The following is a 25061-nucleotide window of genomic DNA, read 5'->3' on the forward strand; positions in this document are numbered from 1 at the left end:
ATTTTAAAGTTAGAACAAATTAAAATATATAATAGCTCAATAATATTTATACTGCATTTTGAAGTTAGGTTTGAAAATTCCTTTGGTTAAATTATTTAAAATGTATTTTAGTACCAGTTTCTAAAGTTTGAATTTTGACTCTTTCAAATAACCCATTTTTTGTAGCAATACTGTACTATATAACCTTAAATTTTCCAAATATACACTTTAAAGTATATTTTACTCAGTGGGACTCAGTAGGATTGAGAGATGTATTTTTTTGTTTGTTTGTATATTACTTTAAGTCAGGTTAGGTTAGGATATATTGGGTTCAAGGTAGGCATGCAGGTTTAGAGGTTACCTCAGGTATAGGCCGCGCCGGGTTAAGGCTCTCCGCATGGGGTTAAACAGAGAGAAAAATTCCCCCCCCCCCCCTCCTCCTATTTTCATTGTTTTCAAAGAGAAGGAAGTGTGAGGAGTTCAGTGCTGGAGGGAAAGCACCGTGAGAGGTTCTCCATCCAAGTATAAATTAATGGGATATTGTCCTTTTTTGCATTGTGCTGCTAAAAGGCCTTACTCTGACTGACAATGAAGAATTTAAATTCCAACCATTTTTAGGCTTCGGTTTTCAGAGGCAAAGCATAAAAAAGGCTTGCTTTGTCGGCACAAAATTGACCATTAAAAATAGAGTCTTTTTTTGCACCCCTATCACCTAGGTGCTCTGTTTTCAAAAAGGAAAGTGCAGAACTATAGCCTGAAATCAACCCATGACTTAAATTTTCAAATAAAATAGTCTAAAACACCATCCCGGGACTTATGATAAACTTCCCAAATGTAGAACTCAATCGGTTTAGAAATCTAAAGCTTCAGACGTAAAAATTCATTAATAAATGTATTTGATTCCCCTGACTAAAAAAGTATATCTAATCTGAAACTCATTGTATGTCCGTCTGTTTAACCACCATTATATTTATATAAGTCTATTATCAATCAATTATATTAACAGCATAGATTTTGTAAAAGTAGGCAACAAAATTTAATAAGCCGTTTTTGAGATATTATGAAACTTACTCAATGATAGAGCCAATTAACGTAGACCCATGGTAGATGGCCATCCGAAGCTTCAAATTGGTGTACACTTTGGATTTTAGTAATAATTGTTCTGGTAAATTGCAAAATAACTTTAAAATGCAAGGGTGATCATATTTTTAAATAATACTGTTTTCCATTATTGCTTCGAAACCGAATAATATCCGGTGGATTAGAACCAGTTCTCAGCCATACTGAAAAATCATGTATAGCATCGTATTACAGACAATTTTCCAAGAATAATAAAAAAATCATAAAATTAACACCAATTTTGTTAGCCTGGCCTTTGGTCTCTCGGGGCTAACAAAACTGGTTTTAATTGTATGATTTTTCATTTTAATATCCGCGGTCAGCGGTCTATAATACAATGCGATAAATAACTAATAAAAGCCAGGGAGGGCGGAGACAAGTAATATAAATCTTGATTGGTTGGTAAAAATTAGGCAGTGTCCAAACTTTTTAACAAAAAATCGAATCTACAGAAGGGTAATTTTGCTTATCATAATTGAGGATTTATTAAATTTATGTTTTAAGTTATGTTGTCCCTGGTTTAAGAATAAGATTGTTGATATTGATAGAAAAATGAGTTTTTATGTTGATACTTTTCAGTATAGGTGAACTCGTAGATAGCAGACTAGATGCTTTTTTCTTCAATCCCTAAAATTAGAAAATAACCTAAATACATTTGATTCCATTAAAAAAAAACCCATCGTTTAAACAGTCACCAATTGGAACACAGTGTAGGAACATTCCAAACACATTATTGTAACCACTCTTTTTATGCTAGAAATTCCTTTTTAATTGACCAATATATTTACTAAATGAATTAAACTGTAACTGTAAAATTTTTGGAGAATTGTATACATACTTTTACCTTTTTGGAAGGTGGTATTTGATAGTCACATAAGATTACATCTTCCTAAAATAAACATATATATATAGCAAATTATATAAAAGCGAAGCATTAAATTATCAATCAATTGAAGCCATGAAATATTCAAAGAAATATTGTACCAAAATTATTACCAAAACCCCAAAGACATGAGATTTTTTTACTATCTTTAGTTTCTGACTATCACCTAGATATAAAATTATATATCTGGATACCTGGCTCCTTCTCCAGTGCTTTGCTTTTACTAGTTCTGACTATCCTTTAGATATAAAATTGTATACCTGGATACCTGGTTCCTGTTCCAGCGCCAGGCTATCTTTAGTTTTGATTATCCTCTAGATAGAAAATTATATACTTGGATACCTAGTTCCTGCTCTAGTGCCTGGCTATCTTTAGTTCTGACTATCCTCTAGATAGAAAATCATATACCTGGATACCAGGTTCTTGCTCCAGTGCCCGGCTATCTTTAGTTCTGACTATACTCTAGATAGAAAATCATATACCTGGATACCAGGTTCTTGCTCCAGTGCCCGGCTATCTTTAGTTCTGACTATCCTCTAGATAGAAAATTATATACCTGGATACCAGGTTCCTGCTCCAGTGCCTGGCTATCTTTAGTTCTGACTATCAGGCATACAGAGCTTCCCTGCACGTACATTTCTCTAAAAAAGTTAAACAGCATATTCCCTAAAAGTACCTTTTGAGCAATAACAGCACCAGGCACCCCCTTCCCTTTCCTCTTAACCCTTAACGGACGGGGGGAGGGAAGGCGTTGAACGCCCCCCCCTCCGGTTTTTTCTATCTCATTTTCTGTGTGTGAAAAATAAAGAGCCCAAACTGCGTGACTTTTTAAGTATGGGTATGAAACATAAGTGAGAGTTGGAATTTTTTGAATATCTCTATCCTGGCGGGCACAGGATACCAGCAAACCGTGCAGGTTCATCCAGATAAAGAGCAAAACTATTTTTTTGACTAAAACAAATCATTTTATCATACCAAAATACTAAAATATCCTCTAGTAGTACATCCTAAATATGAAATACAGGTGTTCAAGTCACTTTCAGGTTCCAGGTATGATCCTGCAGTTCCTGATCCTCCAGCTCTCCAGAAATCTTTAAAAGGCTCCTGTGGCCGCAATTTTTGACTTAGAGACTTCAAATTTTAAACTTAAGCTTTCCGTACATGTCTACATAATGTATTAAAGTTTCATAAAGATCCGCCGCCGTTTTCCCGCCGACCGCCGACTGCGGCGGCTGACAGCTGCAAAGTACAGCTGCGGCCGCTAAAATTTATATTTTGATATATCTAATGTAAAATTTACATAAAGATACACATTTTCTGGAAAAAAATTGTTCTTCTAGCTTCAAAAATAAGAAAATTACAGCCGTTTGAAATTTTTAAGTAAAAAAAGACCTAAAAACAAAGGTTGTTAAATAAAAAGGTGAAGGAAGCGAAACTTGACTTAGACTTATAAAAGGTCGGAAATTCATTATAAAACAGGAAACTTGCATAAAAAAAATTAGCCCTCTAGCTCTAATAGGAACTGAGATAATAGCCCCCCCCCCCCCCCCCCGATTATGGTGCGGCAAGAGGCCCGAGTGATGAAAATAAGGAGAGGTTTGATTTTGCATTTGATAAGGCAAAATAGGTTAGGTTATATTGGGTACTGGGTAGCCCCGTAAGGATAAGGACTAGTAAAACAAATTTTCTTGTTTTTTTTAAAGGGAGTTAAGTAATCAAATAGCATTTTGAGGTAAAGTTCCGGATACACATAAATGCAAAACTAGAATTGTTTTGGGTTTTAATTGGTGTTTATAACCATAGGAAAAGAAATAGATATTAGTTTTGAAGTGTGCCAATAATAAGCAATTTATTAACAAACCTTATAATTAACAAGGATGACAACATCCATAAAAGCGAAGCACTGAAACGGTAGGACAAACGGACATTAACATTTATAAAGTGTCAGGACTCAGAACTGAATAGAATATAAATGTATAAGAGTCGAACCAAAATTGTAAGTGAATTTGTTGAAAAACTGCTTGATACAGAATAATGTTTATGGACATATTTACATTTTTAGGACTTGATTACAGAGTTGCTTCGCTTATAACATTATATTTTGTTGTCCCAGGAATTAATATACCAAAAATCAGATTAATCAGATGATTAGATAACATGAAAATTTCTTGTTAAAAAAGTAAAAAAATCTACATGTTTAAAATGGACGTACAGACATTCTGGTAATGATTATAGAGTTGCTACGCTTTCTAAATCGTACCTAACTACTAAAGGAACCACCATGCAAAGTTTGAAATCGATAGGACAATTCTAACATGCCTAAACTAACGAAAAAAACTATCCGTTACGTACGGATGGACCGAGAACCTAGTAATAGTGTCTAACTTTTTATCTTTGTGACGTAACAGAAATCCATCTCTTTTTTAGGGGTTTCCTTTCCCACCTCCCTTCTCATCCTCCGATTTTTGTTACGTCACAAAGATAAAGAGTTAGACACTATTACTAGGTTCACGGACCGACCCTAATTATAGAAAAGCTTCGCTTTTAAAAAAGTGGATAGTCAAAAGAAACTATCTAACCTTATTGTATCATAGTTGATTAATGGACAGTCGACTATTACACTAAACTATTAACTAAAATAAATTATAGAGTTGCTTCACTCCAACATTATCTAACCTTATCGTATCATAGTTGATAAGTGGACAATCGACTATCAGAAATTCTTCTTTACAATATATCTGAAAATATTGGAGCATTTAGTATAATATATTGATATAGCAAAAAAATCATTAGTGAAAGTAGCAATGTAAAAACTGAGAATAACACGCCCATTTTTTGTCAAAATAACAGTGCTAGGTGTAAAATTGCCATAACCACAGTAAAAGTTATTCAGGGATCTCAAGGGATAAGTCAATGACGATAAATTTATATACATTATTACATACCTAATGATGATAACAAAATTAATCCTTCTATAGATGAAAATTGGTTGAAAAGATCGCAACCAACCAATCAAAATATAACATTTTGAGCCAACAAATAAGATAACATGGTGATAAAACATTGGATACCAGTATAATTTACAGTCCAATGTCAGCACCCTCCCTAGATTTAAGATTAGATTTGATTATTATAGAGTTGGTTGGCAACAAAATGTTTATTTTACCTTAAGACACGCCCCTCTAGGTTGATTTAGCTGACCCAGTAGCTGTGAAGGGCGGACCCGACAAGATGTTTCAAAAATTTCTTTTGTCCCATCTACTTTGATTATCACAAGTCTAAAATCATGTAAATAATCAGATCTATAGCAGTTCATGATAAAATAATTCTGGTAACGATTATCTCCAACAACAAAAAAAACTATGAACTTTAGGCTACTAAAGCTGCGAAACTGCTAAACGTACATTGTTATGATCTGTTTAAAAAGGCCTACAAATAATAGGCAATGGCTAAGATACATTTATCCACAAATAAAGCTTGACTGAGGTTAAACAAATTTTTACCTACCCAACTTAAATGAACCAATAATAGTTTATAAATATTAGCTACCTGATTAGAAATCTATTTGCTAGTTTATCTTTGACTATAGATGAGAAACAGGATTCAAAACTATTATAAGTTTTATATCAGGATATCATTCTTGTTTTATAAATATTAGCTACCTGATTAGAAATCTATTTGCTAGTTTATCCTTGACTATAGATGAGAAACAGGATTCAGAACTATTATAAGTTTTATATCAGGATATCATTCTTGTTTTATAAATATTAGCTACCTGATTAGAAATCTATTTGTTTTATAAATATTAGCTACCTGATTAGAAATCTATTTGTTTTATAAATATTAGCTACCTGATTAGAAATCTATTTGCTAGTTTATCCTTGACTATAGGTGAGAAACATATATCATCCTTGTTCATTAATATCTGATACCTGATTAGAAATCTATTTGTTTTATAAGTATTAGCTACCTGATTAGAAATCTATTTGTTTTATAAGTATTAGCTACCTGATTAGAAATCTATTTGTTTTATAAGTATTAGCTACCTGATTAGAAATCTATTTGTTTTATAAGTATTAGCTACCTGATTAGAAATCTATTTGTTTTTATAAATATTAGCTACCTGATTTGAAATCTATTTGCTAGTTTATCCTTGACTATTGGAGAGAAACAGGACTCAGAACTATCATCAGTAATTCTAAATATTAAATAAGTAAGTTAATTAGAATTAGCGGTTACCCCCCTAGTTTCAAGTAAAGAGGTGGGGAACTGACATTAGCTCATATGCATTTTAGGTGCGATTTTTCCTGGAAGGTTATTGGTACCCTCCCTAAAATAGTTATAAACCTTACCAGGACATATGAGAAGCAACACTGTACAGAAGAATAAAAAATATGAAACCATGATTATAAAACTTTTGTCACAAATGAAAGATACAGTCAAATGTCCACTTCCTACTTGAATTTCCAGGAAATATCATATTTTTGTGTGTAAATAAAAAGATAGACAATGAATAACATTTTAATATACTAAATAAACATAAAAAAACATTAGGTATTAATTTGTTTGTCCGTCACTATCTTGTCATTAAAGATCTCGCTGGAATAATAACAACTGGAATAATTGTGATTTTCATTTACAAAGCTTCTGGGTTGGTTTAAGTCTTTTTTTCCTTTAAAATATTTCAACTAAGAATGATAATATCAATAAAAAATCTTAATTTACACGATATCTTATTCGCGGGCTTAAAAACTTCAAGTATTTTTGGAACTCAGTAATAGTGTCTAACTGATTATGACGTAACAAAAAAATTAGCCAATGAGAGGTCGTTATTGACCAATGGTAAAATTTATGGTGGCCTCTCATTGGCTAATTTTTTTTGTTACGTCATAATCAGTCAGACACTATTACTGTGTTCGTATTTTTGTTAAATCTTGACGTGGATTTACAATTATCCAATGTACAAACTTGTCCACCAATAAAAGGTATATTTTGTTTATCATCATTGGGGATGCATATCAATTCATCGTCAATTGTCCCTTAGGATTGATTACCACGGAATGATAACAAATAAGAAAAGAGAAGAGAAAAATATAAAAAATTTGATACTAAAATACACAAAAATATCCTGTTTTTATATATTTTAATATTATGACTTCTCGAAATACAACCATATAGCTGTCATTGTAACGACATAAGAATTCAGTTTTAATAGAGTAACAATGTATTTAATTATCACATCGTATTATAGACAGCTTTCCGGCTTCTCGGAGCTAATAAAACTGGTATAAATTTTGAGATTTTTATTTTAATCATCGTAGAAAATTGTCTGTAACTCGATGCATGCTTTTTAGTATGGCTAAGCACCTGTTCTAGTCCAGCGGATATTATTCGGTTTCGAAGCCATACTGGAAACGATTTTATTTTGTAGACATAAACCAATGAAATTATAAGTCAACCCAATGCCTCTTGGTTTAACAGGGAGACTAGGAGCAATAATATCAGGGATCTAAAGGTATGAGACAAATTGATGTATATCCGCTATGATGATACACAACATTACGCCTTCTGTAGATTATAATTAGTGGTTGAATCGTTTGGATACTCAACCTAATGAGCCAACCAACAAAATTCAATAAAAGTCCCTAAAGTTGTTAAGCCAACAAATAAGAAATCGTAAGTATAAAACTTTGGGGACTTATGTTATAAACAGCCCAATGTCCCCTCCCTCCCTGCATACAAGTCAAACACACAATTGTTTGTCTATGATTGGCAAACAAAAAATGATTCTTCCCCTCATATTTTTCCTTTATCTTCTTTTGCATTCTCTTTAGTAGCAATGCTACTCTATAATTCACTTTGTCTGACCGTCAGGTAGTAAGTCCGAAATGGTGTATGAAAAATTTGATTTTATCAGCTGCCATTGAAGATAGACAGCTACAATTTTTAGAAGCACATGCGCGACATGTCTATACATTGTTTTGTTCGTCTGTCTATCGGTCATGCTTCAAAAGACATAAACTTTACTTTCAAAAGGTTTTGTGAATTTCTTTGAGATTTTATCTATTAACACTTTTTCTTTTCTTTGTTATGACAACTGAAAATCTGCTTCATTTGTCCATTTCACGATTGTGCTTCGCTATTTATGTAGGTTGTCATCCTTGTTATATTCTAATACTTTACTTAGATATCTTTTATAAACATTGTAATATAAATATTTTCCTTTTAAGTCATGTTAATATAATCTTCACTGTTCTTTTGTCAACAGTTAATGAAAAGTAGAAGGGGAAGGGTGAAAGGGTATGGGTGGAGGGGAGTCAAACAAACTGACCGTCCGTTCTTTTGCTCCACACACACACGCACACAGAGGGAGGTGAGTACATCAAGTGACGATCATTTCCTTTTTTCATAATTTTTTTTATTCCTTTCTCAATTGGTATGAAACGTTTTTGAATAAATAGATTTAATATTACTTGGATATCATGTATTTATTATCATGTATTTTTATCAAAAATTTTGTTTTTGTCCATTTTAGAGTAACCATTCGAATCTTTTGATATATTAATTTTTAACACATAGCTCCCAATATAAACCTAAGTATGTTAGAATTGTACAATCGACTTTAAACATTGCTTGATGATTTCTGTAACATAAAGTAATTATTTGGGGGGTCATAGCATCTTTATTTTAAAAATGGTGATTATTAATCAAAGTAATGCACAATATTATTGACATAGTGTGGTATCCGCCGAGGATAAAGGGCAGACACCGGAGTTCAATTAGATTACGGCAGTGTGACAGACGTGGACACCTTACTATAGAGAAGCTACGCTTCTCTAGCTTTCACTAGATAATGATCAACATCTATTTTCAGTTGTCACTTTATTGAAGGGTTAAGCAATACTAAAGCTATATACAACAAACAATAATTACATGGATAGGAATAAATAATCATAACATGAAAGCATAAATAATACATATACAATGGTCAGTTTGGGCAATAATGATTCCCCCATCCCTGGAAAGGGTGGGGGAGAATTAAGAATACAGTTAACCATAATAAACATGACAGATTCAAATCATTAATTCTAAGTGTAGGGAGGGGGTCACTAGACCCCTTCCCCAGGACTCGGGGGAGGGCCATTGACCCTCCACCGAACCCCAGATCAGGGGTGCCATAGACATGGCTCACGGTTGCCGAATACCACAACTCTCCCCTCGGAAGGCTGGGAGGTGGTTTCCCTATCAGACTTCCGACAGTGGTTGAGGCCTTCGGCCCGCTCCTTAGGGCTAAAATATATACAAACGATAATGATTCAATGGAATCCTAGTGGTGAGTATCTTCTTAGGGTTGATGGGCTCCCAATGTGGGATAGAAGGCAGAGGCTGACTTGGGTTGGATACGTTGGTCAGCGCCGGCAGGTATCAGGTTTGCTGGTGGCACAGTTGTCGCTGGAACGGTCAGCAGTGGGGCCTGCGGGTTGTTGTTGGCAGCGGCTGGGGCACTGGCTGCCAGGTTGATTGTCTGAGCAGCGGCCTGTCCTCCTGAGGGGCCGCGGGGTCTGCCGGAGGGCGGTCCTGGCCTACCTGGGCGGTCATGCCCACTGTCAGTTGATTTCATAGACACCATTTCCTCGGCTGCTTCCCTGCCGATGGGAATGGCATCCCAGTCCACTGAAAAGTCCCGGGACTTGGCATGGTTGAGCCTGGCTCTAGCCAGCGCTTTCCTATACAAAGCTGGATGGTACAGGAACACTTGTGATATCGCATTCAGGGCTGCCCGGACTCCTCCTTGTGCCGCTGCCAGAGAAATGATGGTTAGGTCCCCCAGCAGTTTGAGGATCAGCAACAGCAAGCACAGTATGGCGGCGCCATCTCCCCACTCGTGGATGGCTTGTCTAAATCCTGCCCAGACATCCAGGGCTGCCTCTCCTTCCTCCGCCAGTCGGTCAATGTTGTAGGACACTATCCCATGGTCTCCTGTGGCCGAACAGCTGCCTTGCTGAACGCAGGAGCCATAGGATAGGCCGGTCAGCATGGCGCTCTTGTATGCTGGGAACGCCAGCAGTTGTTGCCAGTCGTTCAACTCAGCCTGTGAATACAAACCACCTGAACTGAAGTCATCTAAGGGTTCTGTCAACAACTGCTTAGGCGTATCCAGCGGGGGTGGCCTCTTCTTGGGGGCAGGAGTTAACTCTATCCAGCCTTCCTCCGCGTGCACAGTCAGGGGGTAGGTGGAGGAACAGGGAATCTTGGTGGCGTGCTCACTGTATACCCGTGTCACAGCGTCTACAAAACCTGTGGGCTCCACTGGCACTTTGTCCCAACACTCCTTGTGTTCGCGGACAACATACTTGTGCCTTTGGCAGGTCAGCTGCAGCAGGATGTCTCCCCTCAGTACCGAGAACGTGCTCCCCTGGACACGCACCGGGTGGGCCGGATCTAGTTGCTGGAGCTTCCAGCAGTTGGCCGCTACTTCTTCTGCTGCAGTGCTTCTCATGCGCGTTTCCAGGGTAAACCCAATATAACCGGCATGGATCTGTGCTTGAAGGGGAACGTCAACATCCCTGGCCGACACTCTGGGCAGCGCAGCCGCGGCTGGGTCAGCTGCCACGAACAACGCTGGATGGTTGGTGGCATGGGCCTCGAAGTCGCAGTTCACAATTGAGGTGGGGTTGGTCATGTTGATGAAAAACTGGGCCTGATGGTCAACCAGATATGCATCCCTCACCAGGCTGGGCTGGAGGCTGCGGATCAGCCTCAAGGGGCAATCTCTTCCCAGGTGGTCCCACACGTAGGTTGCTTCCCCAGTGATACAGGACAGCTCAGAATGGGGACACTCGAGGGTCAGGTGGTCAGACTGGGACTCCACCCGTCCATCCTCCACCACATAGGTCTCCTCCTTGACCAGCAGCCGCCGCTCCTGGAGCACTAATTCATTGCGGTAGAGCTGGCCCTCAAAGTGGACGTCCTCCCCCTTGCAACCCACCCCCTCGGGGCTGTTGACGAGGGCGCCCACCATGTCGATGGTGAAGAACAGGGGGTGGTTCAGCTGGAACGTCAGTGGCTGGGTCTTGCCTGGCAACGTGTATACTCGGTTCCTGGCCAGGTCTCGGCACGCTTCTGGGTCTATCTTGGTGGGCCTCATGAGGGTGGGGACCGAGGTCACCTTGAGGTGACCCCATACCCCACACCTGAATGTCCACTGGGACACGGTGAGCTGACAGCTGAACCCAGTGGTTTCCCTCACCTTGACTTGCTGCAGGACGTGTATGTCATGGCCCAGGGGCACCTCCTGGTGTAGGGGCTCCGTGTCACACATCTTCTCTTTATTGTAAGACGTGACATGGGTGGGGTTGGCACAGTCCCACCCCACCAGGACGTAGCTGGTTGTAGGCCACACGGCTGCCAGCAGGAGGCCCCACAGGACCATCCACCAATGGGAGAGGCTTCCAGGTAACCATCTTCCTCGTACACGCGGCTGGGGATCTCCGGCTCTGGTCACGGCTGCTTCTTGGGACTGGACACGGCTGGGCTGCTCCTGGCTAGATACAAATTTCCATTGAGCGTTATCTGTATGCGGCCGAGGCACCCCGATACCCTCCCCAATGACAGACTGGCAAGCGACTGGCACTTGCCTGGGTGTCGGCTCCCCTAGCCCTAAGTGCTCCCTTCCCTGGTCCAAGGCATGCCCAGTGGCATGGGGCTGAAGTGCATGTGGCACAAGCTCGCCCTTACTCAATGCCCTCCCCTGCCCTAGGAACTCAGGTGCATGTGGCACAGGCAAGTCCTTATTTTCCCAAATTTCAATCTCCCCAGCCTCTGGTGCGGGGGGCACAGGCAAGGCTGGGTGTTTACAATGTTTTGGATACAACACATTTAACAAATTCAACTTATCCTGATGGTGAGCAGCTGGGTTCCCTTGGCTGGTAGAGGGCTCTGGATGGCATGTAGCTGGACTCTCCCTGCAGGCTGGTGGCGCTGGCTGGCATGTAGCTGGGCTCTCCCTGCAGGCTGGTGGCGCTGGCTGGCTGGGGGTGACGGGTGTCACCCCTTCCTCTGGGACCGCTGGCTCGTCCCAGGACTCAGGTCTCTCGGTGGCGGCGACGGTTGTCGCCCCAGACATCAGGTTGGAGGCTGGCTCGTTCCAGGATCCAGGTATCTCGGTGGCGGCGACGGTTGTCGCCCCAGGCACCAGGTGGGAGGCGCTGGATAGCAACCCCCCATCATCCCAGGTAGCGACGCCGGGTGGCGTCCCATACATCGATGCAGAGGTGCTGGCTAGCACCTCCTGCCTCTCTCGTTCAGCGGCTGCCAGGGCCTCCCCATACACCGTCTCAGGGACGCTGGGCAGCGCCCCTCCACTCTTGCTGGGTAGGCTCAGTCGGGCAGGTTCCATCATGTTGAGGCTGAAAGGCTGGGGCCTCAGCACCTCTGGCTCGGCTATGTTGTTGGGCTGTACCAGCTCTGGCCCCAGATGGTTAAGACTGAAGCCTAGGCCAACCCGGTTGGGTTCAGCCGCGCCGCCCAGTACGTTGATCCTAGCTGGGACAGTCCCGAACTGCGGCATCCCATCGGCTCGGTCCGCAGCTCTGGGGGCGGCTGCTTGCGGTGGTGGTGCTGGGGGCGCGCTCCCTTCCATATGGGCCACTCTGCTGGACTTCCCTGGAGGGGCACCCTTGTCGGCGGTGCGCCTGCGGCTGGCTACCTGGGCCCAGTCAGCTCTACAATCAGCCGCCGTGTGACCGTCATAGTGGCAACGGTCACACTTGGCAGAACGGTCACGGCGTGGCTGGGGGCGCCTCTCCTCTAGGCTAACTTCCACAGGCGTTGGACAGTCTCGAGCTCGGTGGCCTCTCCCCTGGCAGCGGTAGCAGCGGCCTGGAACCTTGTCATCTGGAGCGACCTTCCCCATCTGGTGGAGACCCGGAGCCAAGGAGCCAATCTCCATTGGCTCCGACTCGTCATATTGGGGCAACTGGATGCAGGCAGATCCAGTCAGCCCGTCGGTCGAGTCCACTAAGCACACACCTTCCTTCAGCTGCTTAGTAACCATGGTCACGGTGAACATGGCCTTGCGAGTGTACTCGGGTACACTCGCAATTTCATGGTTCATCATGAGGCGTTTTACATTGGCGTTACGAATTCCACGATTTAATTCGTCCACCAACAACTCAAGATCCTCATGGTTGTAGGCGTCCCTATACAAGGCGCACTTAGTTGATATGTACGCTTGTATAGGTTCTGTCGAGTGTTGCTTGTAATCCCTAAACGCTTGTTTAAGCGTTTGGGATTCAAAAGCAGGGCGAAATAGCAATTCACACTCGGTCTTGACCTGTTCGTAGGTCAAGGCTTGGCCTGCCTCGCCAAACAGATGGGACGCCATTTCCGCCGCTTGCCCTACCAATGACAGTAGTAGGGCGTTGCGGCGGTTGAGGGAATCATGAGGTGGCACGCGATAAGCCGCCCATGACATCTCCAGTCGGCGGATATGTGCCGACCAGGATTGCTTGGGCGGCCCTCTAAACTCCGGCAGATTGCTCAGCATCAGCTTGCGGTACTCGGCTGGGGCCGGCTGAGGGTCATCCTGGAGCCATCCTGGGGCTTGGTCACCTCCTGGGACTTGATGCTGGTCCATTGGGTCAACGGTGAAACGGCGGGCACAAAGTTATACAGTATTACAATGAATGGGTTGTCACTTGAGGCTTCCTAGCCTAACAGCCAACACTGTTTGTATCACTAGGTTGGGAGTGTTAGTTGCAAAGATATAACTTGGCTGTACTTATCAATAGTTAGGTGTTGAGGTAGATAGATGTTGAGGGTCTGAACTGCTGTCAGGAACTGATTGGGTTTTCCCTTATCACACTAGAGCTAGGAGGAAAGAAACTTGCAATTCTTTATTTGCTAAAAATACCCCTGTTAAATGCTATGGAGTAGCTCTGCTCTGGTGTGAGAGTGTGTGTGGGTGTGTGTGTGTGTGTGCGTGGAATCTGCTGTACTTGTAACGCGCGTTCGCGCCGTCAAATCCGCGCACACGGGGAAAACGCGCTCTCACCCCTCAGCTCGCTCTCTCATTGGTCCGTTTCGTCCGTTGGATTTATGATATTTTCCGCACTCTGTTGCGCTACCCGTGAATGGCGCTCTGTGTCTCCGATCGCTAGCTCCACACCACAGACGGACTTAGTCTAGTGTGGGTAGGAAGGGGGAAGCGCGTGAGGGGACGGGGGTAACTCCGTCCGTTCCCCCTGTGAGGGAGGGGGGTAACTGTGTGCTGGTGTAATAGGGCCTTTTCTTCTTAATCTTAGGTTTATCTGTTATATCACCCTGATTGTATTTGCCTTCAATGGAGAAGGGGCCCCTCCCCTTCCCTTGGAATAAGGGGTGTATTGTTGTTGTGCTGTGGGCTTGAGATTGTTTTGATTATATTACATCTAGCTTTTATTTTTGTCCTTATCACAATTGCATAACAGATTTGTTGACCAACTCTGTTCTATTTTTAGCTGTTATCACAATACACAGTAATCCAAGCCTGTTCTATTCTTAGATTTATCACAACACAACAATTTGTTTGCCAAGCTTTGCTCATAAATCTATTGTTTGGCCATCACATTAGGGTGGTAATCCCTGCAAATGTGATATGATATCTGTTTTCTAGATGGGTGGCTGCGTTGTAGCTTCTCAGGATACTCGGGGTTGACGTAGTTTTTCTCTGTTCTGGTGCACTACACCCGTATGTTAGCTCGCAGCTTGCAGCTATGTGGCATGTTTCAGCCTATCGGCGGCAGGGAATGTCCCGTCCTGCTAGCGCCGCTGATCCAAATCCGGCTGATGGCGGCAGGGAATGTCCCGTCCTGCTAGCGCCACTGGTTCGGATCCTGCTATTTCTTGCAGTAAAATTGGCCTATTTTCAGCCGTCTACACGTATTTGGCTTGTTTCAGCCGGTCCGCAGGCCTGTTTCAGCCCTTTTGGCGCTCAATTCTCCGTTAGATATCAGCGCTGCTCGCGGTTATTCGTCAGATTTCGCTGTTTTCGCTTCCACAACTGCCGGATGCAGAGTTAAACTTTGCTGTCCAGGGTGGGTAATTCAGGTTGCTTGCGTCAGTTTTGCCAGATTCACTGCTGGGAGTACCTTAGCCTCAGATGCGCGTCTGCTCTACACTTGTGGTTCGCCGTAATCTCACACAGCTGTCACCAAAGTTGTGGTATCCGCCGAGGATAAAGGGCAGACACCGGAGTTCAATTAGATTACGGCAGTGTGACAGACGTGGACACCTTACTATAGAGAAGCTACGCTTCTCTAGCTTTCACTAGATAATGATCAACATCTATTTTCAGTTGTCACTTTATTGAAGGGTTAAGCAATACTAAAGCTATATACAACAAACAATAATTACATGGATAGGAATAAATAATCATAACATGAAAGCATAAATAATACATATACAATGGTCAGTTTGGGCAATAATGATTCCCCCATCCCTGGAAAGGGTGGGGGAGAATTAAGAATACAGTTAACCATAATAAACATGACAGATTCAAATCATTAATTCTAAGTGTAGGGAGGGGGTCACTAGACCCCTTCCCCAGGACTCGGGGGAGGGCCATTGACCCTCCACCGAACCCCAGATCAGGGGTGCCATAGACATGGCTCACGGTTGCCGAATACCACAATAGTATCTTGTATATAATTTCGATCTAAATTAAATATAAGCAGTTTTTTGTTTAAATTATTTAGCTTTACTTTTTGTGTGTTGTCATCCTTGTTTATATTGATAATTGCATTTTTACCAATTCAAATTACATTAGTAGAAAAAAAGTTTATTAAAAATATTGGTAATTTGGCAAAGTTTACAGACCCTAATAATAGAAAAGCTTCGGTTCTAAAAAAAACAGTGTTATTTGGGGCGGATATGATTTTGAATTATTATTATTATTTAGAACAATTTTCTGGGCTTTGCTTCCTCAACTTCCTGTGAGCAAACCCCCCAAATATTAATCACAGCAGGGTCAACTTATTGACCCCCCCCCCCCCCCCCCAACAAAAAAATAAACTCTAAGATTTTTTATTGAAGGTGTGAAATTTATTTAGTTAGATAAGAAAATATAAATGGAATTCACGTGGATATTATGACAGGGAAAAATTGCCGTCAATTTGGGTTACAAAAATGGAGCCCATTTGTTGGTCAGTTCGTTCATCCAGTAGGAGGCGAGAGGATGGGGTAAATATGCATTTATAGAACTTTGGAAACTAGTATAATTTACAGTCCCCTTAGTAAAACTGTTTCTTATTAATTCCATTTATTCTGGTACCCAAAGTTTTATAATATGCTTTCTAATTCGTTGGCTTCATTTCTTTGAGTTGTTTAAATTAAATCTTTATTTGGGTGTGCAAAGTTTTGCATCAATAATTTCGATCTACAAAAAAATAAGTAACAAAAACTCTAGGTTTATCGTCCATTGTCCTATACCTTAAGATTACTGTTTATGTATCCACTTTTAGGTAAATAATCTAAACAAAAACTCAGCAGACCCACTAGAAATCAATTGTGTTTTTATAAAATTGTTGCCTTATACTTCACTCTTTCCAGTCCAGGGATCTTATGTGATAAGACAATGGACGTTAATATACTATACATCCCCATTGATGATTACCCTTTCTTTAGATTTTATTGGTGAAAAAGTCTGGAAACTGCTAGTTTTAACTCCTAGTTATCAAGTCATCACATAAATATAAACCTTTGGTAACATTATAATTTACAGTCCAATGTCCCCCACCCCCCTCACTGAATAAAAACCTCCAACCTACTATTTTTCCTGTCTTCCGTCAAACGTTTCTTTAAAGTAATTCATGTTTTTTTTGTTGGCTCGGGTCTTTGATCCCTTAGGGCCAACAAAACAGTAATTAATCCTATAACTTTTCCCTCTCCGTTTTGATAAATATACATTTTCAACGGATTACAAACTGTTATTGCTGCGTTTTTTATGAATAGACATTATAGTCATGAATTTCATCAAGCTTTTACCATTTTATTGGGACAGATGAAAGTGTCATTTGTGACGTCATAAAAGTACGTCTATTATTCATCTCTTTTTAGGGGTTTCCTTTCCCACTTCACCTCTCATCCATCCTTTTTTATGACGTCACACATGACACTTTCCGATGTCCCCAATTTATTATCTGAAACGCAGAAACACCCTCTTCCGGTCAACATTGGAATTAACCACGATTTTGGTTTTCCCATTGTCAAATAATAAATGGGGTCAAATGCTTATATAATAATTGACCGCTCTGTTTAACCAAACCTAACCTTAATAGGGCGCAACTTTACCTAACCTAATCCTGACCAAATCCATCTTCCGGTGTCAGAAAGTAAAGGAGACGTTACTGCGATGTCACACAAAAATTTTATGTCAAATTTTTTTTTGCTCTCAAATTAAGTTAAAAATCTTTATTTATCTTTTTAACATAAATTTTTGTATGATATATTTATCCTATTCATATGTTTTTTGAAATAATAATTCCTTAGACAACAAGATATCTGAGGCATCTCTATATTCAAATTCTAAAAATCTAAGTATATCCTTTTCTCGTATTCATTCGAATCCGGTGGATAGGAACCGGTTCTCATCCATACGAAAAAACTATGTCTATCATCGTATTATATCCAGCTTTCTACGAATATAAAAATGTACAATCAAAAGATTAAAACCAGTTTTTTTAGCCGGTGCCTCCGGCACCTCGGGGCTAAAAAAACTAGTTTTAAACTTTTAATTGTACATTCTATATCCGCGGAAAGCCGTTTATAATACGATGCGAGAAATAACTATTACTGTATCCTGTATTTATACAGTTGTGAAAAAAATTTATGTTTAGACTTACAAATGTTCTGTTTAATAAGTTCTGAACTCTACAAGAGTTATTGTTAGTTTGTCCTTCCTTGTGATTTTAGAGCTCCGCTTTTATGAATGTGTCATGTTGTTATGAATTAACACCCCTAAACGGAACTAAATGGTTATAATGATGTTTTTTATTCCAGAAAATTTATTTTAACAGTTAACCTTTTAATTTTCCGGTCAGGAAATGGTGGAAATAATTCTAGTATGGAACTTGAATGTACTCAAGTTTAGTTTAGTGGCTACAATTTTATCATTCTTTCTATAATGGGTATCAGTTTTGTCAAATCACACATATCTATAATACAAAGTAGAACGATGTTTATCTCAGTGTCTGTACTTTTTGCTAACTGCTGGACCGATATGATTCTCCTTTGCAGTGATGCTTCTTTTAGGAGATTTATAACTATTTGGGGAAAGATTACCCTACCAAAATCGTTTTAGAAAATTATATAATCATCCTATTAATCTGATTTTTAGAATAAGAATTACTAAGACAACAAGGTACAGTATTTTAAGTGACCCTCGCTATAATCAAATTCTAAAAATGTAAGTATGTCATTTAAGCAATTTTGCATCAAACGTGTATAAATTTTGTTTAGATTTTAAAATTAATATTTGCTTGTTGAGTTCTGACACTATGTTAAAGTTCGTTTGTAAAAATTGTCGTCAATTTAGGTTGCTAACATAAAACTCATTCATTGGTTAGTTCATTCATCAGACTAAGGGGGTTGGGGGTGGGGTAAGGGGGGTGGATGAGGGTATCATTATTTTAGCCCGCTGCGAGTTTCATTTATCAGAAAACATTAAAATCTGGTCTAACATCCAATCCTATTGCAAACTTGAGTAAATAAAAACTACTGATTTTCCCCCACTAAAGTATGTAATTATATGCGCCGCACCCATCTAGCTAGGCCACCGGATAGTACCAACTGAGATTGGTATTTAAATTTGGGAGGCATCACAATTAAAGGGTTAAATTATATATAACACATTGCATTTGAAAAATAACAACAGGAATAGTTTTGTTCGATTATAGCGAAAGTTTCCAACAAATTGTTTGCAAGTTAAAAATTAATTACATTGGAGTAATAATAATGGATCTAAAGGGATAAGACAATGGATGATAAACTGATGTACATTTCAAAAGATGATACACAAAATTACCCCGTCTGTATAGTCCAATAAGTGGTTGAGAGGTTTGGACATTAAACTTAATGAACTAACCAAAGTTCAAATAAAGTTCCCAAAGTTGTTAATCTAATAAACAGGAAAACTTTATTATAAAACTTCGGGGACTAGTGTAATAACAACAAAAGAAATTTATATTTTTTTTAAGGGGGGGGGGGTGGTAATGTAAAGTCCCCCCCCCTTAAAATTTAAGGTTACCTTGGGGGGTAATAATACATAAGAAACTGTTTCCAATCCTCTTCCATTTTTTTCTTTCTCTCCCTGGCTATTGTTAGTACTTTCAATTGTGTCTGCCATCTTAATAACAATATTTAAATACCAAATAATTTGCCAAAAAGTTGTATGGCAATCTTTTTAGCTATATCTTTTAAAAACCTAAAAGCCTTTAGGGGGACTTAGGGTTGAGAAGGGGGGGAATCAATCCCTCCCTTTCAATTGAAGTTCTAGAGAATGAAAGTAAAAAAAATTTAGGTGGTAATATGTTTCTAAGGGCTAGTTCGTTTGGGAGGGTGGAGATACCCTTCCCGAAAATAGTTAAAAACCTTTCCTGACATGAACCTATGTATAACCTAAGAAGCTTCACTACAAAGAAGAGCCATATCTGTTGAGTGGTTAGCTAGATCCTTCACCGCAGACAAAAAAAAACTTGCTACTTTATAAAATAGGATAAGGAAAAAACTATTATCTTGTAATTTTAGTTTTTAAAATATAAAAGAAAAAAGTTTTTGGAGGGCCGAGATTAATTTCTAGGGGCAAATTCTCTTAGAAGGGTGGAAAGAAATAAACCATCTCTGCAACTGGGAAAAGATCTCATAGAAAGATGAGAACCATATTGGTTCAGTGGTTAACAAGAGCTTATGCTACAGACTGACACAAATCCTGTTAGTTTTTTTAAAGATAAATTTAAAGTATTGTTTCCTGAAATCTTTAATTTCTGCGTTTTGCATATTTTCCAGAGTTGTCAGATTCTTTCCTACCAGTCTACCTAAAACAGTGGGTGCTTTCACGTAAACTAATTATTGAACACTAGAAATGGGAACTACTCACATCCTTAAATAAAATTCAAAAATAAGGAGGAAGGGGGTTGAGGGATTCAACCAAAGGTTGAAAAACGAGGTATAGTGCATATGAAAAACAACTATTTTAAATAAAACTCTTTTTTAACTTATTTGAGAATAAAATAGATTATGTGGTTACTTTTAATAAAAGATATTATTTCTTTGTACTAACTTATGTAATAAAACAATAATTTGTTAGGAGTTATCAAAAGAAAAAAAATAGGAGCATGATAGTTTTCTTAGGATGAATTATACCAAAAAAAATTCTAAAGAAGGTGAATTAACTTTTTTTTTCATAGCTAGCCGGTGCTTTTAGTAAGTAGTAGATGTAAAATTTTTCATAGAATTCAGATATGCAATCGTTTTTTTTTGTAGACCTCTTATTTTTAAAGTAATTTAAGTTTAAAAAAAAAAATTAAGTCGATTTTAAGGTACTAAAACGCAACAAAAAACAGGAAAAAAATGGCCATTATGAACAAAAATAGTAAGATCTTTAATTTGACACCTTACTTTTTGAATTTTGTCAGGTAGTTATTGAAAAAATTGATTTTTTTAAACCCACGAGAATAAAAACTTTGAACTTAATTTTATCATTTCACAGGTAAAAAAATATGGGTTCATAAATACCTTTAGAATCAGAAAAATATTACAAATCTATTGTAAGCAAAATTGAAAAAAAGTAAAAAAAATACAAAATGAAAAAATGGCCTATTGTATTTTGTTGTACAGGCAACACTTTCGTCATCCCCTAGTTACCCCCTCTTCACCCCCTTCCCATTTTTATTCTCAATTCAAAAAATAAGGTGGTTGCCTGTATAATGTAATATAATATTTTCATATAATTCCTTTTATTGTAGTTTATAAACTATATTGTAAACTTTTTATTTCAATGGATATTTGCTTACAATGGATTTGTAATATTTTTCTGATTCTAAAGGTATATATGAACCCATATTTTTTTTACCTGTGAAATGATAAAATTAAGTTAAAGTTTTTATTCTCCTGGGTTTAAAAAAATCAATTTTTTCAATAACTACCTGACAAAATTCAAAAAGTAAGGTGTCAAATTAAAGATCTTACTATTTTTGTTCATAATGGCCATTTTTTTCCTTTTTTTTGTTGCGTTTTAGTGCCTTAAAATCGACTTAATAAAAAAAAAACTTAAATTACTTAAAAAATAAGAGGTCTACAAAAAAACCGATTGCATATCTGAATTCTATGAAAAATTTTACATCTACTACTTACTAAAAGCACCGGCTAGCTATGAAAAAAAAAGTTAATACACCTTCTTTCAAAAAAACCTTTGGTTTTTAATTTCTCAATGCAACAATTATTACCTATTTTCTTTAACCTACAAAGTTTTAGGTGATGTTCTGGTAGCTTTGACATCCTGATGAATGGAAGTGACAGGTTTGATTCCCGCAGGTAGTTGTCCTCCTCCAGGTCCTGCAGCACACCTTCTCTACAACATGATTATAAGGTCAAATACCCTTCAGGCAACCAACCTCTCAATTTCAACCCCCCTTGTCTGGATGTCATAACCGAGTTGCCTCTGTTTTTGGCCAAGTCAGTCTCCCTATCTCCTAGCAGCAGAAGAAATGATTTTCAACGTTTTTAGTTATGGTTCGATGTTGAGCCTAGATTCGAACCTATCACCTCTACGAAGACGCTACAGAAACTGGGCTACTCTACATAAAATATAAAGGAATAGGCCAACAGGAGAATAATTATCCAACACAAAGTGCTTTTTTGATCTTTGACCCACCCCTTTTTTTGGATCAAAATACAACGTTAACCCTGTAGACCTATCGAGTTCACCGTAAGTACTTCAAGTGTTCAACATGATACTTTGAGGGAAAACGCCACAGTATCATACCTGGAAATACCAGTGAGAACATAAATATCTGGATCCTGTGGATACAGGCCACTCAATGGAAAACCCTCACTACTGCTGGTAACCTTAATAATGATAAAAAAAACCTAGCGTTTTTCCTCAGAGTGCCTCTCGAGCACGGCAAACCCCCCCCCCCTTCCCCACTATTTTTAAAAATGTGGTGGGGGGTTCTGTGCTTAACCTATCTGTGGACCCGAACCCTCCATGACCTATATCTGAAGTGTTAGAACCCTGCGGAGCTACGCAATGTAACCTAACCTAACCAGACCTAAAGTTATTATCTAATTCGCCAAAAACTAACGCCCCATCCCCCTTTTGTCAATTTATTCAAAATATTTTGAATAAGATATTTTCTTTAGTTTAAAACTCTGTTTTGTCAGGCAGGTGATATAAAAGAATTTGTTTACATTGTATTGGTGTTGTATAGCCATGATAATCAACAAAGTCAATAAAAATTCCATAAATTTCTAATTAATACTTTGAAAAGCTCTGGGAAATGTAAAGATTAAAGAAAGAAAACAATTTTGCTGCAGATCAAAGTAAAACAAAGGTTGGCAAATTAGATGGTGTTTCCACAGAAAAACTAAGAAAAATGACAAAATAATATATTACTGTTTTATGATTTGATAATTACCAAGTATCTAAAAGGATAAGACAATAGCTGATAAATTGATGAACGTCCCCCAAAGATGATACACAAAATTACCCTTTCTGTAGATAACAATTAATAGTTGAAAATTTTAAACACTCAACTTAATGAACCCACCAATCAAAATTTAATAAAAGTCTCCAAAGTTGTTGAGCCAACGAATAAGAAAACGTTATAATTAGACTTTGGGGACTAGTGTAATAAATAGACCAATGTCTCTTCCAATGTTTTAAAAAGGTTTCTTAAAAAGCTCTTGACAAAAATGAATCCATTTTGGAGTTGAAAATTTGCAGTTTTTAATTGACATAAACTATAAAAAGTGTCAAATTTCAAAAGAAAACGATAGAAAAAGTTATTTCTGTATGTATGTTTTAGTAATACTTAATTAACCTTCTCATAATTAATAAGGGCATAGTAAGAATAATTGAAAATAACTGTTAAAAAATACAGGAACATAGTCAAACATGGCTTTGAAAGCCCTCTTTATTTTTTAGAAACTATATCATTTGGGTGCTAAACTAGAAATCATCAATTTAAATAGCTAGAATAGGACAAATCCTGTAAAATTCCTAGGAATACCTAACTTTGAACTAAATCTTAAAAATCATTACATTTAAGAAACAGTTTGTCTATCTGTACCAAAGGATCACGCTAACCGCTGAACCGATATTGTTCTCCTTTACAATGTAGCTTCTCATAGGTCCAGGATCGGACTATAATTTTTTGGGGGGAGGGGAGTAGTCTCTGGGGAAACCCATAAGTACCCCTAGAGGCTTCTAGGGGGAGTAGCCGCTAGTTTTGAAAGGAAATAAAAATTGAATTATCTTAAACTATCCCTTAAGACGGCAATATCCTTATGATATAAACAGTAGAAATATATGTTCTGTTAGAATTCTTTTTATCTTCATCTCATACTTCTTTTTTCTCACGGTACTTTTGGAGCTAAGATACTCTACAACTATGTTTTCTCACGGTAGTTAGGAGCAAAGTTACTCTACAACTATATTTTCCCACGGTAATCTTAAAGAAAAGTATTATTTCCTCATGGTAGTTTGTAGCGCAGCTATTTCAAAAAAGTGAATTTATGAGAATTTTAAGTTATTGGCTTTTCTTGTTTCTCTTAGACCTTTCCATTCTAATGATGCGTGTACAGGGACTGTGCTGCCAGCTGTTTGGGAGCCAGCTGAACTATTAATGTACCTGGTCTAAAATGAATAGTTTGATGTCTATTATCTTGGCCTCTGTTGAAACTAACAGGTCCATAATCATTCCAGAGGGTAGCAGGATTTCAAGGGACATTTCTCCTGTGTTTTCACATCTGATAAATCATCCAAATAGCCAAAACAGCAGGGAGGGAGGGGATCCGGGTCAGTTTATTACACTAGTCCCCAAAGTTTTCTAATATTGTTTTCTTATTCGTTGTGGACTTGATTTTGATTAGTCGGTTCATTAAGTTGAGTGTACAAACGTTTCAACCTATTATTGTAATCCACAGAAGTGGTAATTTTGTGTATCATTATTGGGGATGTACATCAATTAATCGGCCATTATCATACCTCTTTAGATACCTGATTGTATCCCCATTAGTCTATTAAAGTTGATATGTTTTTGACAGTTCAGTTGTTACCACTCTAAGGCAAAAAAAAAACACCCATCAGACAACCTATAATCCTATAATTACTACGCCTATTTCTCAAGATATATTTATCCCTATGCTGATATTATAATTCCACCTCACTAACATAGCAGCAGTAGGATACTTATTCAAATAAAGTAAAAGAATTTTTGTCTCTGTGTGTGTGTCTTTCTGTAGAGAGGGATCTTGCTAACCGCTGAACCGATATGGTTCTCCTTTACAGAAAATTTGTTTTACTATTTTTAATACTAAAGGCGTAGCCGCTAGTTATATAGATTTTGACTATTCTTTCCTCCAATTTTCAGGTATTTCATCAAACATTGGTTTTACTAAAATAAAGAAAAATTGTAAAAATAATAATTCAAAAGAAGTTTAAATTCAACCATTCGTAATGTATACATAAAATTTTTAAAAATTAGGATATAAATAAATATCCAAGTTTTACCTCTTATGATGGTAGTTGATGGTTTAGAGAATGAAGGGTGGAATTATCATGTCTCTAGTTTACATAAACTATTCCAGGGATATTATTCAACATGGGTAGGGCAATAGCAGATAAAATAATCTAGAATTACCTCTAATGATGGGCGGGAGTTGATGGTTAAGAGAATGAAGGGTGGAATTATCATGACCATAGTTTACATAAACTGAATAAGAGACATTTATATCAAATAAAATATACAAATTTAGTTCCATTTTGAAGACAGTTCCATTTTAAAAGGTTGTCTGTTGCATAAATTTAAAATCTAAAATGGAT

General features: G+C 38.4%; 1 protein-coding gene across 1 annotated transcript; it reads right to left on the reverse strand.

Annotated features, from left to right (window-relative positions):
• Window positions 1-1602: 1602 nt before the first annotated feature.
• Window positions 1603-23982, reverse strand: LOC145315544 (phosphatidylinositol 4,5-bisphosphate 3-kinase catalytic subunit beta isoform-like). The gene is made up of 11 exons (XM_080155527.1): window positions 23869-23982; window positions 22002-22084; window positions 21463-21587; window positions 19932-20052; window positions 19266-19364; window positions 6105-6179; window positions 5148-5259; window positions 4658-4719; window positions 2538-2622; window positions 1943-1987; window positions 1603-1725 (listed from the first exon to the last, which is right to left on the reverse strand). Exons 1-11 carry the CDS (start codon window positions 23965-23967, stop codon window positions 1603-1605), a joined length of 1029 nt encoding a protein of 342 aa, XP_080011653.1. The 5' UTR covers window positions 23968-23982.
• Between the last annotated feature and the right edge of the window lie 1079 nt (window positions 23983-25061).

The sequence above is a fragment of the Acartia tonsa genome, chromosome 4 (assembly GCF_053477335.1).
Source record: "Acartia tonsa isolate MP-2025a chromosome 4, ASM5347733v1, whole genome shotgun sequence".
Lineage (NCBI taxonomy): Eukaryota > Metazoa > Arthropoda > Copepoda > Calanoida > Acartiidae > Acartia > Acartia tonsa.

Bases quoted from the DNA above. Each gene is read 5' to 3' on its own strand.
- LOC145315544 (XM_080155527.1), bottom strand. From the start codon at position 23,967: ATGTCCCTTGAAATCCTGCTACCCTCTGGAATGATTATGGACCTGTTA. The intron at 5,260-6,104 runs GTAGCTAATATT...ACATGATTTTAG, and splicing joins GCAAATAGATTTCAAATCAG to ACTTGTGATAATCAAAGTAG. The intron at 2,623-4,657 runs GTTAGATAATGT...TAACTTTTTTAG, and splicing joins ATCAACTATGATACGATAAG to AGAAATGTACGTGCAGGGAA.